The sequence below is a fragment of the Scyliorhinus torazame genome, chromosome 7, assembly GCF_047496885.1.
Source record: "Scyliorhinus torazame isolate Kashiwa2021f chromosome 7, sScyTor2.1, whole genome shotgun sequence".
Lineage (NCBI taxonomy): Eukaryota > Metazoa > Chordata > Chondrichthyes > Carcharhiniformes > Scyliorhinidae > Scyliorhinus > Scyliorhinus torazame.
Genome location: NC_092713.1, coordinates 111,336,511 through 111,356,866, shown reverse-complemented (window position 1 = coordinate 111,356,866; position 20,356 = coordinate 111,336,511). Strand labels below are relative to the sequence as shown.

At 44.0% G+C, this 20,356-nt stretch overlaps 1 protein-coding gene across 5 annotated transcripts in view; it reads left to right on the top strand.

The window, feature by feature from the left end:
- swt1 (SWT1 RNA endoribonuclease homolog) overlaps window positions 1–20,356 on the top strand; it is a 276,175-nt gene that overhangs the window by 230,581 nt on the left and 25,238 nt on the right. For all 5 annotated transcript variants that reach the window (XM_072511255.1, XM_072511258.1, XM_072511257.1 and 2 more), the window contains 2 exons: window positions 14,026–14,104; window positions 14,346–14,413. In XM_072511255.1, coding sequence (XP_072367356.1) covers window positions 14,026–14,104; window positions 14,346–14,413 — 147 coding nt within the window. The remainder of the gene's footprint in view (window positions 1–14,025; window positions 14,105–14,345; window positions 14,414–20,356) is intronic.

The window sequence follows — 20,356 nt, the reverse complement described above, 5'->3', positions numbered from 1 at the left end:
TGCTTTTTTTATATGCCTTCATTATCTCTGTTCTCAGTATAGCTACTGATAGGGGGCCTATAAAGTATTCCCACCAGAGTCTTCTTTCCCTTGTTATTTCTTACCTCCACCCATATGGATTCTGCATCTTCCGATTCAAGATCATTTCTTGCTATCATACTTATTCCATCATGCATTAACAAAGCTATCCCACCACCCTTTCCTTCCTGTCAGTGCTTATGAAAAGTCACATACCCTTGAATATTTAGTTGGCAGCTTTGACCTCTTTGTAACTATGGCCAGGATTGTCTGAAATCCCGGCCAGGAGTTGACGCCGGTGTCAATGGGCCTCCAGGCCCAGGCATTCACCCCTTCCGAGGGGGCTAGAACGGCGCCGAGTGCTGTCTGTTGCTCCGGCGCGCCATGGCCGATGCGGGTCTGCGCATGCGCGAACCACTGCCAGCGCGGGTCCCCACATGAGCGTGCCACGGCCGTCTCGGGCCGGCCCGCTGGCAATATGGCGGAGCCCTACAGGGGCCCCGCGCGGAGTAACATAGGCACCCCCCCGGAATGAGCCCGCCCGCCAGTCGCGGGCCTGGCCACTCGGAAGCCCCCCCTGGAGTCGGCTCCTCCAGCCCCCCCCGCCAAGTCAGTCCCCGCAGCCAGAACGGCGAGGTTCCGCTGGGTAGGACCATAGGTAAACGACGCCGGCGGGACTCGGTCTGTCGAGCATGGAGAATTGCCGGGGGCTTTCAAGATCATCTCAGTATGTCCAAAAAGATAGACAGTTGGGGTGCTCGTCCCTCCCCAATTTGTTTTATTACAAGGCCACTAACATTCAAAAAAAAGTTCTGTTGTGGATCAGTGACCCGGATTCTATTTGGGGACAAATGGAGGTTCGCTCTTGCACTACTTCTACTCTCCTTGCCATAGTCACTGCACCATTGCTCTTTTACCCCGCTAGATTTTCTTCAAACCCAGTAGTGGTCTCTCTCAGAATTTTGGAAACCGTTAGATAGCATTTTAAGCTCCTTTCCCTGTCTTCTCTAGCCTCTATTTGCAAAAATTACCATTTCCTACCTTCTGGTTTGGACCCAACATTTAAATCTTGGGAAGGGAAGGGTCGTGTGTATTTTGGGGTGGTTTCCTAGTTTTAAGGAGTAAGCTGATAAATTCCAGCTGCCCAACTCCAGCCTTTTTTGGTATTTTCAAGTTTGTGACTTGCCGTGGATTTTTCCTTCCTTTCCTTTAGCGCAACCATCTTCCTTGATGAAGAGGATTCTTTCCCTGGCTCAGCCTGGCGAGGGGTCTATTTCTGACTTATACGGCCATATTGTCTCATCTGAGTCTGCTCCGTCAAACAGTGTGAGGATGAAATAGGAAGGTTAATTGGGCCCTAGTATTACTGGTGAGGTTTGGAGTGAGGCCCTTACAGGGTCAACTCCACGTCCTCATGTGCTTAGTTGAATCTAATTTAGTTTAAGGTGTTACACAGGACGCACTTGAGTAGGGCAAGGATGAGTGGGTTTTTCCCAAATATTTTTTATTTTTTTAATAAATTTCGAGTACCCAATTAATTTTTTCCAATTAAGGGGCAATTTAGCGTGGCCAATCCACCTAGCCTGCACATCTTTTGGTTGTGGGGGTGAGACCCACGCAGACGCGGGGAGAACGTGCAAATTCCACACGGACAGTGACCCAGAGCCGTGATCGAACCAGGGACCTCGACGCCATGAGGCAGCAGGGGTTTTTCCCAAATATTGAGAATAGGTGTGAACACTGTTCTCTTAACCCAGCAAGCCACACACATTTTCTAGCTCTGCCCAAAACATGCAGGCTTCTTTGCTTCATTCTTTGATACCATGTTGGAGATGCACCATGTGGATTTAGACCCATGATTGCTGGTGGCCATATTTGGGGTGTCGGATTCTCCGGTGATTCAGTCTGCAGTAGAGGCGGATGTTGTCGCTTTTGCCTCGCTGATAGCCCGGAGGCGAATATCGCTTGGTTGGAAGTCTCCCATTCCTGCCCAGTGCCTCTGCTTGGTTGGATGACTTAATGTCATTCCTATACTTGGAGGAAGTCAAATTCACTTTCGGGGTCGATGGAGAGGTTCTGTCTAAGATAGCAACCATTTATTTCCTTTTTTACGGCATTGGTCACCGTCAGTTGTTAGGGGGTTTAAGTTAGTTTTAGTACTTAAATTAATTGTGTATTGTGTGTTTCTTTTACTTTTATATTGGCTTCTAATTTTTTGCATTCTTTTGTCCTGATTTGTGTGATTACTATGAAAAAGTTCTAATAAACATTCTTTATTATCCTGAGATGTTGATGATTATGAAAAATGTTATATAAATGTATGCTTTTTTTGTCTGAGATAATTGCCAGGTTTCAAGTTCTAGGTCATTATCTTTCAACCCTTGCTGAAAGAGTGCATGCATGTTTTTTTGTTCTTCAACATTCGAAAGGGACTTCCCTCCAAGACATCCTAATAATCTCCTCAACTAGTACCTGGGGCGGGATTCTCCACTCCCGCGCCGTCGTGAACGCCGTCGAGGTTCACGACGGCGTGAAACGGCCCCGATCCTGACCGATTCAGGCCCTGACAATGGGCCAGGATCGGGGCCGCGTCATCTACACGCGCTAGGCCTTGTCGCCCGCGTAAAGGCGACGCCTCATAGATGACGCGGCCGGCGCCGCATAACGGGCGTCATCTGCGCATGCGTGGTTGCCGTCCTCTCGAAGTCCGCCCCGCAAGAAGATGGGGGACGGTTCTTGCGGGGCCGCGGAAGGAAGGAGGTCCTCCTTCAGAGAGGACGGCCCGACGATCGGTGGCACCGATCGCGGGCCACCCCACATTTGAGGTACCCCCCTCGCGCCCCCCCCCCCCCCCCCCCCCAGGGGAACCCGCCGTTTTGGCCTGGCCGCTCGGCCCATCCGGGCCTGAGAATAGCGGGGGTGCCGGAGAATCGCCATTTTGGGTGTCTCCGGCGATTCTCCGGCCTGCGGCCCGTGAAACTCGACCGGGCCGTTCCCGCCGCTTGGGAGAATCGCGGGAGGGCGTCGGAACGGCGTCCTGGGAAATTATGGCGGCCCAGGCGATTCTCCCAACCGGCGCGGGAGTGGAGAATCTCGCCCCTGGTATCCTTAGCTTCCCACATTGTTTTAAAGAAGCTCAATGCAAGTTATTATGGAGTCATAAGAGTTTTACAGCACAGAAAGAGGCACGGCAGCCATCGTGTCCTTGCCGGCCATCAAGCATCTATCTATTCAATTATTCTAATTGGTCCGTAGCCTTGTATGCTATGGTTGCTGTAACCATTCACACACATCCTCTGGACGCACATTTTGTTTCTCCATTTTCTCTCCATATTAATTCCTTTTGCTTTATGCCATTATTAGTTTTGTAATATAATCATCTTTTTTATTAATGGGACGTTTGAAGAAAATGAACCACTATTCAGGGTACCTTTTGTATTTTTCAGTCAGGGTGATACATTGCCTGTGATACAAGTAGTGTGTGTACTATACTATACATTAAATTTGAAAACTCGAATGCAGAATCACTATTTTTGAAAATTGTTTTTCAATTAAAGTGCAACGGGTTTCATTTTATACTGTTCAGGAACTTGCAAACAGAAATTACTGTTAGTGCAATTAATGGTGCTAGATTTATCTAGATTTTGTTTTAATTTAAAGCACCCAATTCATATTTCAAATTAAGGGTAAATTTAGTGTGGCCAATCGACCTACCCTGCACATCTTTGGGTTGTGGGGGTGAAACCCACACAAACAAGGGAAGAATGTGCAAACTCTACACAGACAGTGATCCGGGGCCGGGATCAAACCTGGGTCCTCAGCGCCATGAGGCAGCAGTGCTAACCACTGCGCCACTATGCCGCCCAGATTTATCTAGATGTCAGCCTATTTATTTTATATGGGTTTGCACTTCAAGTTTGTCCACTAATATTGTCAACTGCGACTTTGTGTTCAGCATCTGCTGGATGTGTGCATAATAATTGAAGTAATTCTATGATTCATCTCTCGCCTCTTGTAATTCATCGCCTGTTCCTCATGCAATCACAAAACTCTTTTAAAAATGTTCCTGTCCCCCTTTACTTGCTGCTGTTCCATTTGAGCTCTAACCAGTCTAGTGCTGATGATAGATGCAGCCTCAAAAGCTTTTCTGGCTACAAATGCTGCGTAACCTGTTAAAGCTTTCCAGCCTTTCAGTTGTTACTACTGTATTATAGGATAACCTGGTTAAGTGAGTGTTTAATTTGTACTACATTTAAATGAGTGAAGATAAATACATCATAAAGTCAGGTATAACAGAGCACAAATTATAACCTGATAGTCATACATTTTTTCAAAAAGATGTATCAACTGAAGGAGACAAGAGAGGAAATTGCTGAGGCCTTGACAGAAATCTTTGGATCCTCACTGTCTTCAGGTGATGTCCCGGAGGACTGGAGAATAGCCAATGTTGTTCCTTTGTTTAAGAAGGGTAGCAAGGATAATCCAGGGAACTACAGGCCGGTGAGCCTTAAATCAGTGGTAGGGAAATTACTGGAGAGAATTCTTCGAGACAGGATCTACTCCCATTTGGAAGCAAGTGGACGTATTAGCGAGAGGCAGCATCGTTTTGTGAAGGGGGGGTCGTGTTTCACTAACTTGACAGAGTTTTTCTTGGAGGTCACAAAGATGGTTGATGCAGGTAGGGCAGTGGATGTTGTCTATATGGACTTCAGTAAGGCCTTTGACAAGGTCCCTCATGGCAGACTGGTACAAAAGGTGAAGTCACATGGGGTCAGAGGTGAGCTGGCAAAATGGATACAGAACTGGGTAGGTCATTGAAGGCAGAGAGTAGCAATGGAAGGGTGCTCTTCTGATTGGAGGGCTGTGACTAGTGGTGTTCCGCAGGGTTCAGTGCTGGGACCTTTGCTGTTCGTAGTGTATATAAATGATTTGGAGGAAAATGTAACTGGTCTGATTAGTAAGTTTGCAGACGCACGTAGGTGGAGTTGCGGATAGCGATGAGGACTGTCAGAGGATACAGCAGGATTTAGACCGTTTGGAGACTTGAGCGGAGAGATGGCAGATGGAGTTTAATCCGGACAAATGTGAGGTAAGCATTTTGGAAGGTCTAATATAGGTAGGGAATATACAGTGAATGGTAGAACCCTCAAGAGTATTGACAGTCAGAGAGATCTAGGTGTACAGGTCCACAGGTCACTGAAAGGGGCAACACAGGTGGAGAAGGTAGTCAAGAAGGCATACGGCATGCTTGCCTTCATTGGCCAGGGCATTGAGGATAAAAATTGGCAAGTCATCTTGCAGCTGTATAGAACCTTAGTTAGGCCACACTTGGAGTATAGTGTTCAATTCTGGTCGCCACACTCCCAGAAGGATGTGGAGGCTTTAGAGAGGGTGCAGAAGAGATTTACCAGAATGTTGCCTGGTATGGAGGGCATTAGCTACGAGGAGAGGTTGAATAAACTCGGTTTGTTCTCACTGGAATGACGGAGGTTGAGGGGCGACCTGATAGAGGTCTGCAATATTATGAGGGGCATAGACAGAATGGATAGTCAGAGACTTTTTCCCAGGGTAGAGGGGTCAATTACTGGGGGCATATGTTTAAGGTGCGAGGGGCAAGGATTAGAGGAGATGTATGAGACAAGTTTTTTTACACACAGGGTAGTGGGTGACTGGAACTCGCTGCAGGAGGAGGTGGTGGAAGCAGGGACGATAGTGATGTTTAAGGGGCATCTTAACAAATTCATGAATAGGATGGGAATAGAGGGATACGGACCCTGGAAGTGTAGAAGATTTTAGTTTAGACGGGCAGCATAGTCGACGCAGGCTTGGATGGCCGAAGGGCCTGTTCCTGTGCTGTACTTTCTTTGTTCTTTGTTATTTTTGATGGAAACTCGTAATGGAAAAGTCAATTAAACTTTTTTTTAAGCAGTGGTACCTTAAAGACCAATTTCTGCCACAATGTACTCTACTCCACTGTGGACTGTATATTTTTCGCATCCTTAATGAAATTTACTGACTTCCTTTTTTAAATATATGCAGTGATATTCATACTCTATAAACAGAACATTTGATAAAAATGTGCAATGTTTTAAGTTCACTGTTCCAGTGGATTGAATGCTTCTCACTGCTGATATCTAAGTAACAAGTAGACTACTCACCAGGCATTTTTCATAATGGCATGTCCATAGAAGGTGAGTCATTGATCAGATTGATGTTTGGCTTTTTCAGATAGGATGATATACACTCACGATACAATCAATACTAGACTACAAAGTCAATATTTTTGTGAATTATTTGTCAATGGCTTGCAAACCTAAAAATTACTATTGTGATGTTAGTGAGTGAATGTTTAACACACCTGTCTACTGTTACATGCATGTGTTAACCTGTTTATTTTAAATGGGTTCATGCCAATGCTGAGATAGTAACAAATCTACCAGATGAATCCGCTGTTACGACATCCTGGGCTAGTGCACGGTCAATTTCAGCCCCGCGTACCCCAGAGTCACAGCACAACTAAATTAACCAATGATTCTTATAAAATACCTGAAGTCTTTTGCCCTTGGCTGCCCAATAATTACAGTCAACAGGTTTGTAAATGTAAATACTGTTTATTTATAACAAAAGCTATAATGAAATATGCATTCTCTCTCTCCCCTCCTGTCTTTTCTCTCTCTCTCTCTCTCTCTCTCTCCTATCTCCCTCTTTCTCGCTCTCTCTCTCTCTTTTTCACTCTCTCCCCTCTCTCGCTCTCTCGGTCTTTGGTTTGCAGCCTGTAAATTTTTTTTGTTGATAGATTTGTTCAGGATCCTGTAGTTTCAGTAATACTGTCCTCAGAGGTTTCTAGAGAGAGAGTAGCAGGGCCTTTCTTTGTGCTGCCAGGATCAAACTGAAACTCCTTGGGGCTCTGAAAAGCATTGCACTGGGATAAGATCCAATCACCACATGTTACCACGTAGAGTAGGTCTTTTGGGCCAATTAATTGGCCACCACCCAATCAATCAAACCGAGTCCTACCTCATCTCTCTCTGGTGCCGGCAAGTCTGGAGCTTCTGTTTAAGCCAGCGCAGACTAACAGAGTGATCTCTCCTGCAACTTCTGGATTCTTCGGGTTGAGTTAAAGATGCGGGCTGCTTGCCTTAAAGAGCCATGTCCATTAATCATCCAGGGACTCGGGTTCAATTCCTACCCTGGGTGACTGTGTGGAGTTTACACATTCTCTCTGTGACTGTGTGGATTTCCTCCGGGTAATGCTGTTTCCTCCTACTGTCAAAAGATGTGCAGGTTAGGTGGGGTTGCAGGAATAGGCCTAGGTAGGGTGTTCTTTCAGAGGGCCGGTGCAGACGCCGAATGGCCTCCTTCTGCACTGTCGGGAATCTATGGTTCTGTGGTCATTTCAAGCTATGTTAGGAATCAAAGGGTAATTAAGGACTGCAGGAAATCCACAGGGCAAATTCAGGTAGAATCTCAGGATATGACCACGGTTTCAATGAGTACTTTACATCACTTCTTGCTACTTAAGACTGAAGATGATGCTGGATTACCAATTATATCTTGATGTGGAGATGCCGGCATTGGACTGGGGTGAGCACAGTAAGAAGTCTTACAGCACCAGGTTAAAGTCCGGGTAAGCGTTCTCCAAGGTGGCCTTTAGGACGCACGACAACGCAGAATTGCCGAGCATAAACTTATAGCCAAGTTCGGCACACATGAGTGCGGCCTCAACCGGGACCTGGGATTCATGTCACATTACATTCATCCCCCACCATCTGGCCTGCAAAATCCTACCAACTGTCCTGGCTTGACACAATTCACACCTCTTTAACCTGGGGTTACCCCATCTCTGGATCTGTAAAGATTTAATCACCTGCTAATGCTCGTATTCCAAGCATTGTCTGGCATCTTTGAATCTGTCTATATATATATATATGTTTCTGGAACATATCTCTTCATTCACCTGAGGAAGGAGCAGCGCTCCGAAAGCTAGTGACATCGAAACAAACCTGTTGGACTTTAACCTGGTGTTGTAAGACTTCTTACTGAACATTAGGAAAGGTATTCAGTTTAAAACTAGTACCCCACATGGAGATATTTCAGCAATTTGTATTTGGTCCATCAAAATCCAAAATACTTTTTCATGATATTGTAAACATTGGTATCCTGTTTCACCTGACGCAAAGGACAGTTAAAATCTGAAACTTATTGTTTAGAAAATAATTTCTAAGTGCCCAATATAGGTAGTAGAGACAAATAAGATAAACTGAACTTTTTTTCAGGTGGAAAGCAACTGCAAAGTATGACTTGTGTAAAACAGGTTTGGAATAGTGGACTTCAAAATAAGAATTATAGGATATTTGAGCTAGGTAAACTCGAGAGCTACGGAGGACATGACTAGAAGTGGCAAAAGCATAGAAATAAGCCTTATGCTGGATGGTTCTTTTCGCAGAGTCATTGAATTCTGGAATAAGTTGCTGGTACAGTCGATCTCTACAGATTCAGTTAAAACATTTAAATGGGGACGAGAGTTGAGAATCTCTCTGTTAATAAAAGGCAGATGGGTCATTGCGATTATGTCTGAGTCACTATGATATCCTGAAGTTTGCTAGATTGCCTTTAGAGGTTGTAAGTGAATTTCCATGCTGAGGTGGGACAGTCATGACAAACCAGCTGGTTTTTGCTGTCCAATTTTGTATTTCCTTAACTGAAGTTCTGAAATTTAAGTCTTGATTGAATCTTGTGTGTAGTCTAGTTACCATGGTTGACAAAAAAAACTCTCTGCCTATTACATTTAAAACACTGTACAAGATTAGATTCCAAATTCTTCTAGCCAATCTAGTATTATTTTAATTAAACCCGGAGCAGTAGTTGTGAATTAACTAATACTTAGTTAACGAATACTTAACAAAGACCAAAATAGGATGCTGGTATAAAGCATTGGCTGTCATGTACCGACATTTCCCTCCCATCATCCCCCCTGTTATGTTTTTTTGAAAAAATGACCAGAATCAGGCAGTTCAGACTTTGTTCAAGAACAAGGGAACTTTGTCCAACTCTTTGGCTCAATCATAAAATGATACATGCTTCCTTCAAATAGCCAAAATTCTATTAAATGATTCAGCTGTCATCCCACAGTAACACCAACCCACTCAAGAATGTACTGCAGAAGAAGAAGAAATTTCAATTTATGATGATGACTAAATAGTCTCATAATCATTTAAGGGCATAATTTATCTCATTCAACTGCCAATCAAAGAAAGGTTTCTTAATTATCTGTTTGTGGAAACTTTGTTTGTACCTGTGGCTATTACTGAGATTGTGCAAAACAGCAACAGGAAACGGTTGGAATTTATGTGGTAGATCTTCAGTAATATCTTTAATAGCATGTTATCTAATTCTTAAGGATACTGCAGTGTAGATCTAATTTCCACTTCTCAAATTTCCAGAATTGAACTGAATATATTTATTTAGTACAGCCAACATGCTCATTATTCATTACCAGAGGTATTTACTTCCCACAGAAAACCTTGAGAACTCGCATGGGATTTTTGTCATTAGAATTATCAAGTTCTTCCTTACAATGAAACACACATCGGTATTCTACACTAATCTCTGTATATCTCACTGCTGGCCACAACATCAGCTATTTGATTAAATTGAATTAAATCAAATCAAACTAAGCTCTAATTATAGACCGTGATATAGTTTTCAAGAAAGTTTGAACGTTATCACACAGTCACATTTTAAAGAGGCGCAACATCACAAAAGGCTTTCTAAGTTTTTTTTTTTAGTCTCCATGGCATGGCTTCTGTTTAATCTACTGGCTGCATTCAATGCTGCTGTTCAGCATATCCTGGGAGAGCAGTATGATGCTCCCTCTTCATGCCAAGAAACGTTTTGCTCAAAAACGTTCTTAAAACCTATTACATTTCTAACTTCTCCAGTTTTAACATTAAGGTCACATATTTCAATGTTTTTTTTTACCTCAAGTTTTTAGTTGGTGTTCAGATCTGTCACAGTGATGAGGGATCTGGCTCAGAATAACCTGCATTCACATAGCACCTTTAATTTAACACAATGTGTCACAGATGCCAGCATTCCAAAATCTGCATTAAACGGTTGCCAGTACAAAAACATGAATATATGGTTTGTTTCTCAAATAAAATTTAAAAATAAGAGATCCGAATGAGATCCAGCATCCTGGGGTGATTAAATGGTATGGTGGTTTAGACTGACGTTTTAACACCTCTGATTCGTAAATTCAGCTCAGGCTATAGGGGAAAATGTCCTTTGGCTGCTGTAAGGGAGAAATAGATTTACGAATTCTCAATAAAAATCCTAGTGGCCACAAATCTGAACTACTAAAACATCCTTACTTTGGGTGTGAGTGAAATTGCCTTGCATAAATGTTTCCTCTAACTTCTGTTTGCTGTGATGTGTTCATTTCAAGAGAAGCACATTTCTGATTGCAGCTGACTGCACATCCATGCAACTTTAGAAGGAACATTGTTCACATAGCAATGCTTCATCTTTGTGGCCTGCACCAGTGGCCACTCCTTCATTGCCCTTGCGGTATTGCTGAAAGAAAAGGGTGCACACAAGGCCTCCCCTACACACACTGAAAAGCCTTGAATCAACTCTATCCTGATGGCATACATCCCAACCACCTGATCTGCACCAGGATTCCAAATTTGGCCAACACGTGCAGGCAGCTGTTTCATTGTTCACTTAGCAAATTACAAATTTGAAGCTGCAAGATGCCCTGATAGTACAATATAATAGTAATATTATTTAAAGGGCTAGACTCCCACATTGCAGTTAAAGTAATTTTTGCAAGTTTTTCAATTGCAAAGTCTCTGGAACAGCTCTGGGGTGTTTATGGAGGTGGTGTGCCGAGTACCTGGATTTACCAGATAGTGTTTCTAACCTTCATAGGGTGGGGGCAGAGGAGTAGGTGATCTGGCCACACACAGGTGTTATGGGCCAGGGTTTTGAGAACCCCAAAGTGTATCATAGAGTTCACCTGACCCACAACTTTTACTAGATTGTGGTATGGGGAGCACACGGCCCACTCTACAGTGGAACAGCAGAATGGAAAAGTATTTTTTTAAAGCAAAACAATGTTTATTCTATGAACTCAAGTTATCCTTTTTAAAATATACAGTGAACATCTTAGCAACCATCAATTCAAATACAACCCCCAAAGAATACAACACTAAGTAATCCTTAAGCTGTCCTTTTAACATCCATAAGACTTTAAAAAAAAAAAAAGAACTTTTAACAGAAGCACATCAGGTTAAAGTCACTACTGAGAGCAGTTATTAATTTTAAATCACCAAAGGATCGATTTACATTCTTTAGATTACAGAGCGAGAGACTAATACCCCTTCTGGCTGTGACTGCAGCTATCCAGCTCTGAAAACAAAACTAAAACACACCCTGCAGCAAACCGCCTAAAACGAAAGTAAAAAGCTGACAGACAGCCCAGCTTCACCCACTCTCTGACATCACTGCAGTAATAAACACCCATTTCTTAAAGGTACTCTCACATGACACAGGCTACAACAGGCGGCAGCAGTGGTATTGCCTTTGGGTCTGCAGTGTGATTGAGGAGAAGTGCCATGCCATATGACAAATTGAAACCAGACTCCTCCATAGTCATTGACGATGATTGGTGGCTGTCTGCCAGACCAGTCAATGTACCCAACACCTTGGTGGATAAACTCCGAGATCCCCATCTGAGTCCTCTGCAGTGAAACTCATTTGTGACTTCATTCTCTGATGCACTGGTAACTAAATAATTCTTTACCCCCAGCCTGCCTGCACGGTCCTCGCTTTCCATACGGAACTCAAATTTATGTTCATCTTCAAGTATGTGCACTGCACAGCGACATGGTGGTGCAGTGGTTAGCACTGCTGCCTATGGCACTGATGACCCGGGGTCGATCCTGGCCCTGGGTCACTGACCATGTGGAGTTTGCGCATTCTCCCCTTGTCTGCGTGGGTCTCACCCCCCACAACCCAAAGATGTGCAGGGTAGGTCGATTGGCCACACTAAATTTCCCCTTAATTGGAAAAAAATAATTGAGTACTCTAATGTGCACTGCCGATATCTGAACTGGTAACGGAGTGTCAGATCAAGAAATGGATGTGGTGAGGGTGGTAAGCAAGAGATCCATGGTCACATCATCAGCAGTTTACTGCTCATGCCAAATTTAAGGATGATGGTGAACTGGGAGTTGAGAAACGCCATTCGGGAAGAAGATGCCATTGTCCTCATTGAGTTTGCAACGCTGCAAGCTCCGTCACAACTGGCCCCTGATGCAGACAGTCATCTCCTCTACAGAACTCAGGAGAGCCTTACAGAGCTGGGTTCACATTTCTGTGCTGCCCACTTCGATCTGCATGGGCAGGTGACGAATTGTGACCCCAGTGCCCAAAAATTGGGCTATACAATTTCTAGTCCTAATTCTCTTGAAAAGTCTGAAAGTTCTTGTTCTAGAACATAGAACAGTACAGCACAGTACAGGCCCTTCGGCCCACGATGTTGTGCCGACCATTTATCGTAATCTTAGATCAATCTACTGCTGCCCATGTGCCTGTCCAAGAAACGCTTAAAAGTCCCTAATGACTCAGACTCCACCACCTCTGCTGGCAGTGCATTCTACGCACCCACCACTCTGTGTAAAGAACCTACCTCTGACATCTCCCCTATACCTTCCTCCAATCACCTTAAAATTATGCCCCCTTGTGACAGCCATTTCCACCCTGGGGCAAAGTCTCTGGCTATCCACTCTATCCATGCCTCTCATCACCTTGTACACCTCTATCAACTCACCTCTCTTCCTTCGCTCCAGTGAGAAAAGCCTTAGCTCCCTCAACCTTTCTTCATAAGACATGCCCTCCAGTCCAGCAGCATCCTGGTAAATCTCCTCAATACTTTCTCCAAAGCATCCACATCACTTCCTATAATGAGGCGACCAGAACTGGACACAATATTACAAAGTGTGGTCTAACCAGGGTTTTATAAAGCTGAAGCAAAACCTCCCGGCTCTTAAACTCAACCCCCCCTGTTAATGACAGCCAATACACCATACGTTTTCTTGACAACCCTATCAACCTGGTGGCAACTTTGAGGGATCTATGTACGTGGACCCCAAGATCCCTCTGTTCCTCCACACTTCCAAGAATCCTGCCTTTAACGCTGTATTCAGCATTCAAATTCGACCTTCCAAAATGAATCACTTTGCATTTCTATTCTCACAAAATGGTAATCATGGGAAATGTCCTTCTTAAATTGAGATTAAAGTGTATTATTGAAGTAGTCCAGAGATATCTATTGGAAATGTTCAGAATTAGGAAGGATTTTGATGAGATTATTAGGGGAGGCAGTGTTGATTGTCGTAAAAATCTATCTGATTCACTAACATCTTTTAGGGAAGGAAATTTATAGTCTTTACTTGGCCTGGCCTACATATGATTCCAGATCCACAGCAATGCCCTCAGGAATGGCCTAGCCAGCGATACCCACATCCCATGAAAGATTATTCCAACCTTCAGCAACATAAATTTAAGATTATCACCAAATGAATTAAAGGAGTATTTTTACATGGAGAGAACTGTTGAAATGTGGGGTAATATTAGTGGAAGCAAATCCATATAAAAATAAATCAAAAATTTAAGAGTATGGTGAAGAGAAAGGAAAATGAGAGTAAGTGGCTGGCTTTTCAAACAGCCAATATCAGTGATTAATTTAATAGTTTCTTTATGTGCTGTATGTACCTACTCTTAGGGCAGATTCAAGCAAAATGTTCAGAATTATAAAAATACAGTTTAAATCTGGCAACTTTTTTGACTGCATGGAATTTCCTAGTAATTTTAGATGGTGTTATCCATTCAGTACTGTTTGACGTGTTTATATTTTGCCATGGAGGTAATTTTGTTTGAGGGTTGGTTGTTTAATATTCTGGTCTTAGACTTCACCTAATCTGTTTGTGATTGTTGTTTCAGAATTTTGTCGTCTGACAGCAACGCTCAAGACTTTCAGAAGCTCACGGAAACTCTGCACATCTTTCTAAATAATGAAGAGGTATTAAAATAGCTTTTGGGAAAATAGAATGTTTAAACCTTTCTTCACTTTGTTATTTACTTTTTTTGCATTGAATAATAGAATAAAGGTTGATGCATAACAAATTAGTTACTTGATCCCTATTTGCGTAAGAAAATATATCTTGGCGATTACTCATGTTTCTGTTTTGTTTTCTATTTTGCCTGTTTAACTTTTGTTGCTATAGGAAATTTTATTCAGATAGTTTATTTATTCCTTGCAGACAAATATTTCTGTTACCAGATTCTCTGCGCAGGATTTGCATGAATGCTTTACTCATGAAGAGTACAGGTGAGTTGCAAACAGGTTTTTGTCTGGCAATGTAAATGAACCTGCGGTGTGCAATATGATCTGTGCGTGCATGCTATTGAGTCTCTAATTGTTGCCGTACTTCATTGATATTCATTTTGCTTTATAGTTTTTCTTTATTCACTGCATGAGCAGAGCCTTATAATATTGATATAAAGCTACCATTAATACATAATTCAAAACTTTGGGGGGAACGTACAGAACTTGATCAGTTAAGGACAAACTGGTATAAAATCCAAACTGCATTTGCTGGGCCATTATAACATCATTTACATATTAAATGTTAATGGTTTCGAGACTAAGATCGAGTTTATGGTTGCTGATTCAGACTTGTTGAATAGACTTCATTGGTTTGCAACAAGTGGAATAAACAATCACAAAATATACCCTGGATGAAAAAAATACTTAAAATTCTGATTGAAAGTTTCAAAGATCTTTGACAAAACTGGGGAATCTCTATTGAGATTGTAGCAACTTCCTCTGCACTCAGTTAATAGTCTATGTGTCTATCTCAATTTCATTTTCTGTCTCAGTTCTTCAATCTAATTCCCTTGCATGCTACAACTGAAAAACATTGAAATTGTGGATTCCATTCTAGTAAAGATGTCATTTATGGGAACTGACACAGTTTTCCATTTTTGATTTCTAGTTACAGCATCAAGGTATCACATGCAAACTAAAGATACGTCTATTCTTCCCCAATAATATGGTTTAATCCACTTAACCCCATAAATGTTTTTCATTCCTACACTACCTATTCTGAAGTTGCCAGTTACACATTTTTTTAATGATTTAATAAAAATAAACAAATCTGTACAAACCAATTACAATTTGCAAAAGCCCCACAGTAGAGTTAGCCTCCAAAACTCAACTCCCCTTACACCCCTTCCCTTTTTATTATATAGCATGTTTTCTTTATTGGTTTTTCATTAACATACATAGTAGCGTCGTACAGCGACACATATATTACATCATGGTAAGTTGCTCCTATTCGGCTGCCTGTATTTACAAACCCTGGTGGAGGCGGCGGAGCCTCAGAGGGTGTGATCAGCGTATGTACCTCCCTATTCTATTTTTTAATGTTTTTATGAGTTTTTTTTTAATACAAAACAAATATAAATGTGAACATAGAAACTATATACATCAGTTACCACTCACTAAATCTATAAACATCACTTACAATTTATATTTCTCAGCAAGTGCCTAGTTTTGGCTAGGTCCCCTACTCCTGACATTCTCCTACCGTTCAGATACCCCTCCCCTTTCTGTGATCTGGCATGCCTTCTTTGCTCGTTGGTCTTCCAACCTGGCCCTGTTGGGGGAGCATAGTGCTACGTATACTAGTATTAAGTATGGTTGGGTTCTGTGTTTCTTTGTTCCCTCCCTTCTCTCTTACCCCCCCCCCCCCCTCTTGTTTGTGTCTGTGGAAGCCCCTCCCCCTGGATATTGGCTGTTGGCTACTGTCATGGGAATGTCACTTTAAGAAATGTTTGTCTTCTCAAGTGTCTGCAGTGGTGTGAGTGTGTGGGTGGAGCTGGGCTCTGGCTCTGCTTTTTACTTTTGTTTTGAGCTGGAAGCTGTTTTTGGCTCGTTTCGTTTCCAGTTGCAGAGCTGCATTCAAACCAAGGAGGTGTATTTTGGTCTCTCTCTGCATGTTAAAGAATATCTCCAGATCACTTGATGATTTCAAAGTAATCCCTGTTTCTGTAAGGAATGCAAACCTACTGTCTTTGTTAAAAGGGATCTTTGACTTATGGATGTTGTTAGGAAAGTTACTACGGGTTACCTATAGAGTACTGTATCTTTGGGGGGCTATCAGTACTGGTAGTTGATAAGATGTTTACTGTGTGTTTATAAAATGTTAACTGGATTCATAGAATAAACATTGTTTTGTTTAAAAATACTTTAGATCTCTGTTGCATCACACCTGTAAAGTGGGCCCTTGTGCTCTCCATAACCAAAATCTATTAAACGTTGTGGGTCAGGTGAACTCCATGATATACTTTGGTGTTCTCTAAACCCTGGACCATAATAAGTTGGGGGCTCATCTGAGATAAAAGTCTATCTTTTGTGATTGGGTTGGCTTAGTGAACTTAAAGACAGTGAGGGGTGAACATATTTATGGTTGCTTTCCAGGTGTGGTATTCCAGTTTAAGTAGGGAGTGTGTTGTGGACAATGGCTCTTCAGGGGGTGGGGAAGGTCACACGCAGTACCTTAGGAATAGAGACTTAAAAAAGGTTTTTTGATTTGGCAAAAACATTGCAGTTAACGTTACCTGACAGCATACGAAAAGAAGAGGTACTTACGGCGGTAGCTGACTCATTAGAAATGGCAAAACTTCAGTTACAGATTAAACAATATGAACATGAAAAAGAATTAAAGCAGCTTGAATACGAAATGAGAGAAAAAGAACGAATAGCCTTAGCAGAACAACAAGAAAGAGAAAGGGAGGTACAGATCAGGGAAAAAGAGAGAGAGTTTGAACTTCAGAAAATAGCCATCAAACCTGACACTACAAACAAGTCTTGGAACAAATTAGCGAATGGCTCCCATGTTTTATGGAAGCCCTCTTCCGGCCCCTGGATGGCAAATTTGATTTACTTCATTTGGAGAAATTCCGATAGGTCAGTTAGCCAGTCCGCAGCTGTGGGTGGTGCTGCTGATCACCAGCCAAGCAGGATTCTCTGGCAGGCAAATAGGGAGGCAAAGGCAAGGGTCTCGTTCCTCCCTGCCATAAAGAGTTCTGAAACCCCAAAGACTGCCACTCTCGGGCATGGCTCCACCCTCATCCCCACAACCTTGGACATCACCTCAAAGAAGGCTGTCCAGAACCAGACAAGCCTGGAACATGGCCAGAACTTGTGGGCGTGGTTAGCCGACCTCCTTGGCACCGTTCACATTTGTCTTCCACCTCCGAGCCTACTCATTTGGGTTCTGATTATATTAGCTCTGTGTACTACTTTCAGCTGCATTTCTGTCTTTGCGGAGTCTGGGTGTTCTCCCCATGTCTGCGTGGGTTTCCTCCGGGTGCTCCGGTTTCCTTCCACAGTCCAAAGACGTGCAGTTTAGATAGATTGGCCATGCTAAATTCCCCTTCGATCCAAAAAGGTTAGAAGGGATTATTGGGTTCGGGGGATAGGGTGGAAGTGAGGGCTTAAGTGGGTCGGTGCAGACTCAATGGGGTGAATGGCCTCCTTCTGCACTGTATGTTCTATGTTCGGCTTAGCCTCGCACATGTGGAAGTTGAGTTGACCCTGTGCAGTGCTTCGCGCCAGAGCCCCACACGATTTTAAACCCTAGATCCTCCCATTTTTCCCTTGTCTCGCCCAGTGGTGTACGTGCCTTCCCAGTAGTCGCCTATACAGGTCACCGCAGTTTCCCCTCCCTGGTATGTCCGTGTCCAGTGGGTCCTCTAGCGCTTGTTGCTGTGGTTGTGGGTATATCTTTGTTTCCCTATGTAAGACGTTTCTGATTTGAATAGATCTTAATTTGTTTCCCCCGGTCATTTGGAACCTCTGTCAGTTCCTCTAGTGTTGTCAGTTACTGTCAACGTCCCTCCTGTCCTTTCTCCACCTTTTGAAGATGGCATCCATTTTGGCTGGTGCAAACTTGTGGTCGTTGCAGATGGGGCCTTAATGGACATCTCGATTAGACCAAAGTGCTGTCATTGTTGATTCTACGACCAGAGTGTGGCTACCATCACTGGGCTCGTTGAGTGTCTAGCCAGTGGGGATGGGAGCGCTGCCGTGACCAGGTCCCGGAGGGACGTCGCCGTGCAAGAGTGCTCCTCCATTCTTACCCATTCGGTCTCCTGTTCCTTTATCCATCCCTACTCTTTATGCTGTTGCTGTCCAGTGGCAATATTGCAGGTTTGGGAGGGCTAGGCTCCCCATGCTTCTCGATCTTTGCAGGACATTTTGTGGGGATCCTTGGATTCTGCCCCCCGCCCCCAAACAAAAACGACATGATTAATTTTTCCACCGGGTTGGAAAGGCCCTGGGGATATATATCAGTATGGATCTGAACAGGAAGATGAACCTGGGCAGTACGTTCATCTTGATTGCGCCCTCCCCGCCAGGTCCATTTTAACTTCCTCCACCAGGCTGGTCAGGTTCCACTTGTGGATCTGTGTACAGATATGAGCAGTTTGGATCCCCAGGTAGTGGAATTTGTTTTGGGCCTGTTTAAATGGCTTTCCCTCCAGCTCTGCCCCTCCACCTTGCGGGTTCATCAGGAAGACCTCACTTTTGCTCAAGTTGAGTTTGTAGTGCGACAACGTTTCAAACGCTTCCAAGAGTGCCATGATTCCCTCCATGCTGCTTTGTGGGTCTGCGACATAGAGGAGCAGGTCATCCGCATAGAGCGAGACTCTGTGTTCTCTGTCTCCTCTTCGGATCCCCTACCAGGTCTTTGCCGCTTTGAATGCAATCGCTTGTGGTTCGATCGCAAGGGCGAACTGCAGCAGAGTCAGCAGGCATCCCGTCCTTGTGCCTCTGTGCGGCTGGAAGTAGAACTGGAGGTATTCGTCTGAACGCTTGCTATGGGAACGATATACAGGAGTTTCACCCGGGGGTGAACTCCATTCCAAGCGGTTTGCTTATGTCCATTCAACTCTGTCGAATGCCTTTTCTGCATCCAGGGAGATGATCACCTCTGGTGTTCTCTCCCCAGGTGGAGTCATTATCACTTTCAGTAGGCACCTGATGTTCGATGTTAGCTGTCTCCCCTTGACTAAGCCCGACTGGTCTTCTGCCACCACCAGTGTTGCCGTAAATATTTTGTAGAAGTCCGCCGGGAATCTGCCTGATCCCGGCGCCTTCCCCGCCTGCATAGAGATAATGCTCTCCACGACTTCTCCAGTTCTAGTGGTGCTTCCAGCCCCTGTTTCCTATCCTCCCAACAACTGGTATGTCCAATCCATCGAGGAACTGTTTCATTCCCAAGTCCCCTGTTGGGGGCACGGAGGTGTGCAGCCCCCGGTAGAAGGCTTCAAGTGCCTCGTTGAACTTTACTGGCTCCACTACTAATTTGCCTCTGCTCTCTCTGACCTGGGCTATTTCCCTCGTGGCTGCCAGCTTTCTCAGCTGGTGAGCCGCCAGGCACTTGGCTTTGTCTCCATACTTGTACAGGGTCCCCCATGCCTGGCGGAATTGGTGCACTCCTTTCCTCGTGGAGAGCAGGACAAAGTCCATTTGTAGCTTCTTCCTCTCCGCCAGGAGCTCTACAATCGGTGCCTCGGAGTATCGCCGGTCTACTTCTAGTATGGAGTCAACTAGTTGTCGCCCAGCTGCCCTCTTCATGCTTTGTAAGCAATAATTCCCATCCTGATCACAGCCTTTAACGCCTCTCAGAGAATGGAGGGTGAGACCTCCCCGTTCCGGTTGTTAGTGATATTTTCTTGCAGGTTGTTAGTGACATTTTCTTGCAGGAAGCCTTGTCGGCCAGAAGGACCATGTCCAACCTCCAGCTTCGCATCCATGTAATGTGGAGTGTGGTCGCAGATCACTATCGTTGAGTATTCCACTCTTACTATCCCTGGAAGTACCGATTTCCCCACTACAAAGAAGTCAATCCGGGTGTATATGTTATGTACCCTTCTTCTCTGGGTGGGTGAACCACCATGGGTGCACTGCCCCCATCTGCTACATAAATATGCCGTTTCGCCATATTAGAGGTGCTCTCTGTTTTGGGGTTCGACCTGTCTGTCTCTTTCCCCCCCCCAAAAAAAAATGATAAGTCCGTGTGATGACATTGGGCATTTCCGCCATGGTCTTCTTTATAAACTCCCATGTCATCCAGTTGGGTGCATACACATTCACCAGGACCACTGATGCCCCGTCCAGGACACCGCTGGCCATGACATACCGTCCCCATGGGTCCGTAACCGTCCTCGTCACAGTAAACATCGTTCTCTTATTTAACAG